General features: G+C 41.6%; 2 protein-coding genes across 2 annotated transcripts; one reads left to right on the plus strand and one right to left on the minus strand.

The window, feature by feature from the left end:
* Positions 1–1,912: 1,912 nt before the first annotated feature.
* LOC311228976 (gap junction Cx32.2 protein-like) lies at positions 1,913–3,906 on the minus strand. Its single transcript, XM_084314955.1, has 2 exons — positions 3,779–3,906; positions 1,913–2,862 (listed from the first exon to the last, which is right to left on the minus strand). Exon 2 carries the CDS (start codon positions 2,838–2,840, stop codon positions 2,061–2,063), a length of 780 nt encoding a protein of 259 aa, XP_084171081.1. The 5' UTR covers positions 2,841–2,862; positions 3,779–3,906; the 3' UTR covers positions 1,913–2,060.
* Positions 3,907–4,938: 1,032 nt separating this feature from the next.
* Positions 4,939–9,231, plus strand: LOC311228975 (gap junction Cx32.2 protein-like). Its single transcript, XM_084314954.1, has 2 exons — positions 4,939–5,067; positions 7,938–9,231. The coding sequence occupies exon 2, from the start codon at positions 7,958–7,960 to the stop codon at positions 8,774–8,776; it is 819 nt and encodes a 272-aa protein (XP_084171080.1). The 5' UTR covers positions 4,939–5,067; positions 7,938–7,957; the 3' UTR covers positions 8,777–9,231.
* The last annotated feature ends 384 nt before the right edge of the window (positions 9,232–9,615 follow it).

Raw genomic sequence — 9,615 nt, forward strand, 5'->3', positions numbered from 1 at the left:
ACGTTTTGGTCCATCTAGGTACTAGGAAAATGGGTATTTCATGTATTGGTGTTAGGGGTGTGCTGTACGGTGGGCTACCCAGGCTGAGTGACAAGGTGGCATCCAGGAGGAGAAAAATACACAAACTCAAAAAAAAAAGATGGATGATATATAGATATCTTCTCTTGGTTTTTCATGTTACTACATTAAAAAACAAACTTTTTGTTAGAGGATTTGTTGATATGCCACCCGAACAGGGATTTGCGACCTTTTATGACCCCCTAGTCATAAAAGAAATGTGTATAAAATTTTCAAAAACTCTGGATGAGTGATATATCAAAAAATCCTCTAACAGAAAGTTGTGGTATATGGATAGGAGGAAACATGGCCAGTTTGGTGTGTGGAGGTACTAGAGAAATTGAGATTTTTTTATATTGTTTTTGCCTATTAGGGGGTACAAAATGAGATTTTGAATAGATATCACTATGTTTAAACTAAGAAAAAATATATTACATGTTTTCTGAATTTTATGTTTATATATGCAAATGAGGCACTTCCCCATTCAATATATGCACATTTTATGGATGCAATCATGCAAAATTAATTTGACGTTTTCTTGTTACTAGTTTGAAAGAAGACATGTAAAGGGGTAACATTATACAAAAATCTCAAAATTGCCCCAAAATCAGGAACATTTTATTTTAGGTGGGTGGTCTCCCCTTAACCCTTTAATCACCAAGGACGACTTAACACGTCATTCTCCGCCATGCGTAATCTGCCAATGACGTCTTACAGCGTCTTTGAGATCAATATTTAAAAAATCTGTCATGGCAATCATATTTCACCCACGGAGACTTGAGACTTGCTGTTGATCTCCTCTCAACTCTCCAACGGTTCAAGACTGCCATCTGGTGGCCGATCGGCGAATCGCCAACACCGGAAGTGACACGCCGGAAGTGGTGCTCACCCATATTTCGTCCGGCCACTCGCTAGCGCTAGCGGGACTCCAGCTCGACACACTGGATAGCGATCCGTTGCCAATAACTCGATAAACAACATGATTTGGACGTATATAGCATTATACAACCTGGAAATGGATCGCATATAACAACATCCCATAATAGCGATCTTTCTGCTCCACGCTGATCACCCAACGGTCAGAGGAAGCTGCGGTGAGTTTCAGCGTGTTTGATTATTATTAAACATACACACTGCTCCGATCAACATATCACCCATACTAAATAAATTATTTAACGTCGGCCACGGACTTATTAACCCCCCCCCCCCCCCCCCCTCCGGTCACCAGCAGATGATGAGGCATGACGTGTAGGACCTTGTACAATTTAAATTTTTTATCTGACGTCAATCGGTATCAAACTACATTTGATGATCTAATATATGTATTTAGGGCTATAACTCACGTTCTGCAGAATGCTGCAGAAAACGATAAAAACATATTTATACTTTAGACCGTATTTTAGTATGAATATGTGAATGAAAAAGTAGAACGTTGCTACATCCTAAACGATAGATACTTGACTTGAATGGGCCATAGTTATGTCAATTTAGCAATACAATTTAAAAAGTTATAGCCCTGCAAAGAAGGGGAACATCTCCATAGGCAAATAGAGCTGGCAGAGGACGGTATAAGGATGGATATAAGCGTGGCAGAGAAAGGGTTAAAGAGATTTGCACTACATTCATACCTCATTTGCACCTTACCTTGGTTCTGTACCTCATTGTCTGCATTTGTACCTCACTGTTTACTAATTTTTACTCACTGTACTTAGAATATTGTATATTCCTCTTTTACTTACTTTTTTACTTACTTTTTTTTACTGTATGAAGCATACTCTCAGGGGCTCATACAGAACCAAGCATTTCACCGTAAAGTACATGTATTTTATTGTGACAAATAATAAACAAACTTGAACAATAATAAAAAAAAAAAAGAATAAAAGGTACAGCGAGCTTGGAAATACCCATAGCCCTTCTAATGCCATAAGGTGTTTTTCTGAATTCCAGGCTATTTGACCTCACATCCAAAGTGCTAGTCTGCAAGTAAAATGTAACTGAGACCGTCAGTCCTTCAACAGAAAGCCTTCCCTGTCTGCTTTGTTTGTCACGTTGCTCAGTGAGAGCATCTCCATTTCTAGGATGTTCTTCCTGCTCTTCCTCATCCCCTCCCTGACCATCAGGTAGAACACCTCGACGACGTTGAGGAGGAGGGAGACGAAGGCCACGACCAGCATGAAAATGATGAAGACGTTCTTCTCCGTGTGGCGGGTGACGAAGCACTCGACAACCGCCTTGCAGGGGTAGTTATTGTGGCCGTGATATGTGATCTTGGACGGCATGAGGATGAAGCCGTAGAGGTAGTACTGCCCCACGATGAAGGCCACCTCCAGGGCCATCTTGAAGAAGAGCTGGGTCATGTAGCTGGCCAGCAGGGTGCCTTTGATCTGAACTTTTCCCTTTTTGTCCGAGTACTTGGGCACTCTCACCATTCCGTCCTTCCCCGTCTTCTGCTCCAGGCGCCTCCTCAGCTTGTTCTCCCTGCGGACGACGAGCAGGACGTGGCCCAGGTAGATCAGTGTCGGCAGCGAGACGAAGAGGATCTGGAGGACCCAGAAGCGTGGATGAGACATGGGGAATGTGTGGTCGTACGCCTTGTTCCTGCAGCCGGGAGACTTGGTGTTGCAGTCCATGTTGCTCTGCTCGTCGCCCCAGATCTTGTCCAAACCTGCCGTCAGGATGAACAGTCTGAACAGAAACAGAACACTCATCCACACCTTCCCTACGACCGTGGAGTGAGACTGCACTTTGTCCATCAGGGACGATAATAACGACCAGTCCCCCATGATGATGACAGTGTGTGTGTGGCTACAAGGAGGGAAGAGAGAGAACAACATGGTTACTGTGAAGACCGAGTGACTGACTGCATTTCTATAACACTTTTCTACAACTCGGACACAAACCGCTTTAAAACTGGAATGACTACACACATTTTTCACTATGGGTGGCCTCAGTGGGGAATCGAACCCCTAACCCTAACAGTGTTACAGTAGGTGCCATCATTCAAACAAACAAAGAAACAAAATAGGTATACACAATGCATTCTCATGCATTCTACATTATTCAGGGTTCTGAAGAACCCTGTTCTTAGTTTGAATCGCCATGTGTCAATGCAATATCCAATTTGCAATAACCATGATCATATGACAACAATGTGAAACCTGAACCTGATAGCCAGCTGGGTTACTGAGCCAGGTAATTCACTGTAATATTATTTATCCAATCAGAATTTTGGTATGATCATGTAAAGAATCTCATGCTTTTGAAATAAATAAAGTATAAAAGCCTAAACAGGGACAGGGGTTGCACATTAGCCTACATGCAATGCATCTGTATTAGATTAGATTAGATACAAATGTCATCATACAGCACAAGTACAGTACAACAACAAATATTTTGGCATCCGACCAGAGTGCAAATGTAACAGTAAAGTGCAATATTAATATACAATGTACAGGTGATTAAACTGGATATAAATATATAATATATAAATTAGTACTACTGAGTATAGCGCTAATCAGATGTATGTACAGAGTTGTAGTATTAATATGTATCTTATTATTGTAACTTGTTACAGTGAATTTTCTTTTGCATTGTCCCTGACAAATAAACAAATAAATACAAATACAATAGTAATAATAATAATAATTATAACATCTTCATAATAATAATAATAATAATAATAATAATAATAATAATAATATTGTACAATAATTACTCCTACCTCAGAAGAGAGCTCTGACTCCTGCCACCACTTCCACCAGTTCCCGTATTATGAGATTAGTTGTCTTCGTTGTTCGTATAGCCTACATCAGCAAGTTTCGTTTGAGATCATGATTTCCCCAAATCCAGTTCAATCTGCCGCCTGTGGGCCACTGAGACGTCCACACCTAATCAGCTGACGCGAGAGACGCCACGTCATGTCCCCCGTTGTCGGGGGAGGCCTGTGGTTAGTCCAGTCGCCCTGTGACCAACATCGCTATGTTGAAATTGACCATGTATGACCATGTAAATTGTACATGTATGATGTCCAAAGGGTCAAAGGGATTAAACTAAACAGCCAAGACAATCTGCCATCTGGGTTATTTGTGAGGCATGCATTTGCCTTTCTTTTTTTTCTCTCATCCCCCAATTTAGTCGTTATGCCTGGACTGTCGGTTTGGGGAGGGTGTAGACTACCCTACTGTTGGTCAGGGGAAGGTGTATTTACAAATAACCATAAAGACCCTGTCTAAACCCCTCTCCCATAAGCTGTATTTACAAATAACCATAAAGACCCTGCCTGAACCCCTCTCCCATAAGCTGTATTTACAAGTATCCATAAAAACCCTGTCTGGACCTCTCCCATAAGCTGTATTTACAAGGTGTTTACCTCATGTACAGGCCAATGCTTGGCTGAATATGTTTCTAGAGAGGCCAAAGCAAACAAGGGTATGCAAAAATTTTAGAACATCACTAATAAACTTTCATCTGCAACCAGTATGCCTGTCCATGAGAAAGCTGTACAGAAGAGACATGATGGGAAATTACAAATATATTTTCTCTGGAACAAGGCACCGGATCTCCAAACTGCTCCAGGGGCGCAGACCAACCTGTGCTCTGACCTCTAATAATAATAATAATAATAATAATAATAATAATAATAATAATAATAATAATATAATAATAAATACACAATTGTGTCCTATGTTGAAAGAGAAACCAGTTGCTATGAGTTTACATGAGAAATATATATCAACAAGTGCTACGTGCCTTAGGGAGGGTAAAGATCCTAAGATCTGCCTCTTGACCGGAACAGAATGTGAGAAGTTGTGATTGAGCAACTAAAACAGAAGCAAGTGACATATAAACGGAGGCGTACGTGAGTGAGTCAGAGAGAGACACACCGAACCCCTCGAGGATATAAGTCCTTTCCTTTTTTCGCCTCAAGCTTTCAAATCACAACAACTGAACCCTCTCAAGTCACTCGTCCTCATCCGTAGCGGGTCGATGACAATGGGTTTATAATATCTGGTGAGTACATTTTGTATTTGTGCAGCCTGACAATAATATGTAATGAAGAGACTTCTGAAATCACTGATTTTGTATATAAATAAATATATATAATAAATGAATAAAAACAAATACAGCACTATTCTCTTTGTTCCTTGTTCCTCTTGGTTTCAAAACTCCACTGACACAACATCTTATTTTTTGTCCTGTCTTTATTGTATTGTGTGGTTAGTTAGTTTTTGTATGATTGCAAGACCAATTTCCCCATGAAGGATAGTGAGATGTTCTACCACTACTTTTAAACGACTACTACTACTACTACTACTACTACTACTACTACTACTACTACTACTACTACTACTACTACTACATTTACATAAAGACATGCATGGTAGGCAGGGACTACAGATGGAAACTAGCTAATTAGCTCAAATCTGGAAAATCTTCTAATTTAGCTGACACTTTTATCCAAAGCGACTTACATGTTCTGTATGACAAGTCAGCAGGAAGGGTACAACTCATTCTCTTTCTACTACTACTATTATGACTACTTCTATTAACACTTTGATTGCCACGCAGTATGCCCATCCTTATGACCAGTCTGCCAGTGCTGTAACCCTATGGAGATGTTTGCCTTCTTTGCAGGGCTATAACTTTTTAAATATTATAGCTATATCGACATTACTATGGCCCATTCAACATCGGGTATCTATCGTTCCGGATGTGGGAACGTTATATTTTTTCATTCATATATTGTTGTGTTAATACCGTCGAGAATATAAGTATGTTTTTAAGGTTTTCTGCAGTAATTCCTAAAACGCGAGTTATAGGCCCTGACGCATCTGATAGATTATCGATTGGCGTTTCTTTCCTATACACGCTATATTAAAAAATTAAAATGTATATGATCGGTATACATTATGCTTCATCATGCGTGAAGGAAAGGGGGGGGGGGGGGTCGTTTATAATTCCTTGATCGTCAGTAACGGCTTTATTTAGTATGGGTTGATATGTTGATCAGATGTATTGCCGTGGAATGAATAAACAATCGGGCTGAAAATAACGTTATATTCCTCTTACCGTTCGCCGATGAGACTGGAGGAAAAATATTCCAATTATTTGACGTCGATCTGCTAGGTCCATTTCCCGTTTGTATGACGCAATAAACGCAGAAATCATATTGATTATTGGGTTTTGAAAGCGATCCCATGCACTCGAGTGTTTGTCTGGATCCACGTAACAAGATATTACTGCTGGAGGGATTTCCTCGATGCACCGAGCGCCACTTCCGGTTTGGCTTGGAGTGTAACTCGCCGGACATCCACCAGGCGGTATTGAGGCGTTGCAATATCAGACAGGGTCCAGGCTGGATGAATTATGAATGCCATGGCGAAAAAATGAAATATTGATCCCAAAAACGTGTTTATTCGTTGTTGGCGTTCAACGCATGGCGGGCAATAACGAATTATCACGTTGTTGGCGTGCATTGTGTTAATCAGTTCCAAAACTTATAACAACACATCTCCCTGACCAAAACATTAAAGGTGCTATAGATTACATTTTTATGTTACAGGGGCAGTGGCTCAGGAGATAGAGTAGTTGTCTGGTAATCCAGAGTTTACCGGTTCGATTCCTGCTCCTCCCGGACAGTGTGTTGAAGTGTCCTTGAGCAAGACACGTAACCCCTACTTGCTCCTGATGAGAGCAGCTTGCATGGTTGCCTCTGCTGTCTGTGTGTGAGTGAATGGGTAAAATGTGAGGAACAAATTGTAATTTACCATTTATGTAGAGTAATCTTTTAAAAATAAGAATACATCCACACAGCTTTTAGAAAGGTGCAGAATAAAAGTAAAACAAATATTGATAAATACATTTTCAGTTAAACAATTTTTACGGGTATAAAATTGATGTTGTTTACATGGTGCATGCATGTATCCCTTCGTTACTTCCCATTTCCCCATGTGGAATGCACCTGATTGGATAAACGACATGCTGGTGCTCTAGTGTGACATCTAGCGGCTGAATGTTATCTATAGCACCTTTAAAGCTCTAGATCCCTTATTTGATCTGTAGATGGAAAATACATTATTTGTAACTTTCTTAACGTATTATATATCTGAATATAGATATTTTCTATATTCTAAACATTTGTTTACATTTGGATCAGTGACGTAATGTGAAGTAATATATTTTCGTTTTGTATTGGCAAAAGTCCAAAACAAACACTGCAACTGGGAGTTGAACCAATAATGATTGTGGTCGTGGGTGAGAGCTCTCCCCACTAGACTAAGGTAAACACAGTCTTGCCTCCCATACGAGTGCCCCAGCTTTCCTCCCCAGCAGGGGACGTTTAAAAAAATTCAAAATTGTAATATTATATATGTACATAGTATTATTGTAATATGTACACATTGTAAATGTTTTATACAATACTTGAATATATGACTTATTGCTATCACATTATATACAATATGCACCTTTTTCCTGTGGTCGATAGTAGTACTTTATTTACATATTTTAACCCTTTCATGCCACACTACCAAATGGCTAACCCTTTCACCGCTACAATACAGAAGGTTAACCCTTTCACTGCCACACGACAAATGGGTTAACCCCTTCACTACCACACCACAGAAGGTTAACCCTTTCACTACCACACTAGAGACAGTTAACCGTCTGTAGTGTGGTAGTGAAAGATTAACCTTCTGTAGGGTGGTAGTGAAAGGTTAACCTCCTGTAGTGTGGTAGTGAAAGGTTAACCTCCTGTAGTGTGGTAGTGAAAGGGTTAACCTCCTGTAGTGTGGTAGTGAAAAGGTTAAGCGAGATTGATGATTGTGATCGAGAGTCAGAAGAACCCCCTCTCAATTTGTCCCGCCTTTGATCTCCTACAGACACTCATCAATCAGCAGCCATGGGCGACTGGGCGTACCTCTCTGCACTCCTGGACAAGGTCCAGTCGCACTCCACCGTGGTGGGGAAGATCTGGATGACCGTCCTCTTCCTCTTCAGGATCTTCGTCCTGGGCGCGGCGGCCGACAGCGTTTGGGGCGACGAGCTGTCCGACTTCACCTGCAACAACGTGGAGCCGGGGTGCCAGCACGCCTGCTACGATTGGATGTTCCCCATCTCCTACATCCGCTACTGGGTCTTCCAGATCATCTTCGTCACGCTGCCCACGTTCTTCTACCTGGCGCACGCCGTCCATGTCGTCCACGGGGAGAAGGAGCTGAGGCAGCAGCAACAGAGCCAGACGCCAGGAGCGGCGGTCCTGGAGAGGCCCAGGTACACGGACGAGAGGGGGAAGATCACCATCAAAGGCGCACTCCTCTGCAGCTACATCACCCAGCTGGTCTTCAAGATCCTCCTGGAAGTGGCGTTCGCCGTGGGCCAGTACTACATCTTCGGCTCCATCACCATGCCCTCCATGTTCCACTGCAAGGTGTCCCTGCCATGTCCTGTGTTCTCCGGTGCCGAGTGTTTCATTTCACGCCCCACAGAGAAAAGCATCTTCATCGTCTTCATGTTGGCGGTGGCCTGTGTTTCGGTGCTCCTCAACGTCATTGAGATCATCTACCTCCTGTGCGCCAGGAAGAGAGCGGCCGAGAAGAAGCGTGCGGCTGCGGCTCATAAGAACCGTCTGTGGTGTCCAGAGCCGCACGCCCCCAGTCTGTCCAGCCCGGCCTACGCAGCTTGTGTGAGCAGTCGAACCACTACCTTCTCCTCACGATGACGACAGTTGCATCGACTTAGTCAACAAAGTAAAACACATATAAAGAGATGCATCAGACTGGATCTGACATCAGGCTGTTCAGTACTTCACTTTATCTTGGTGTATTTTTAAAGGGCTAATAAACATTTCTATAAATGTGCCAGTGTCAGTCGACCGGCTAACCAGAACCCTTGGAACCCGTCCTAGTGATTGTGTTTTACCGGTAATTGATTTGTTATCCCTTGCTTTTGTCTACCCTCATCTTGTTGTCTTGTTTATTGTTGTGATTCTATATGCGGTGTGACTTCTGCTGTATTTATGATCGCGTATCTCTGTATGTAAACTTGTGACTGTAAAGGAGGGAAACCTCAGTTGCCTTTCTAGTATAGATGAAGGTTTGAAGTGAAATTAAATACTGCTTTTGTATAGTTTACACTTTATTTTATGTGAGCTATCCGCTTGTGTTTTATGTTATCCATAGTACTTTTAAATACAAACAATACAGCAAGGAATATCCATTGTCATGATTTAAACTTTTTGAAAGCACACCTTGCTTCAGTGGGTGTATATCATCGTACTATGTGTTACTTCTCACCTTATCATGGTCCAGCTCTAGAGAGGTCCTGCATTATTATTATTATTATTATATTATATCATGGTCCAGCTCATATATCACATGTCCTGACCCCTGACACAGTTCTTTGTTACTTAAAACAGCAGAATGGCCTCAAAATGTCCTGAATGTCTTAATGTAGAGTGTGATGTCTGATTGGGTGCATATGTACATCGGTCAATCTTCAGGTCATTCTTCACACATGGGTCATTCTTCATACATAGGTTAATCTTCATACATAGGTCAT

Source organism: Notolepis coatsorum (assembly GCF_963971535.1).
Source record: "Notolepis coatsorum genome assembly, chromosome: 5".
In the NCBI taxonomy this organism is placed as follows: domain Eukaryota; kingdom Metazoa; phylum Chordata; class Actinopteri; order Aulopiformes; family Paralepididae; genus Notolepis; species Notolepis coatsorum.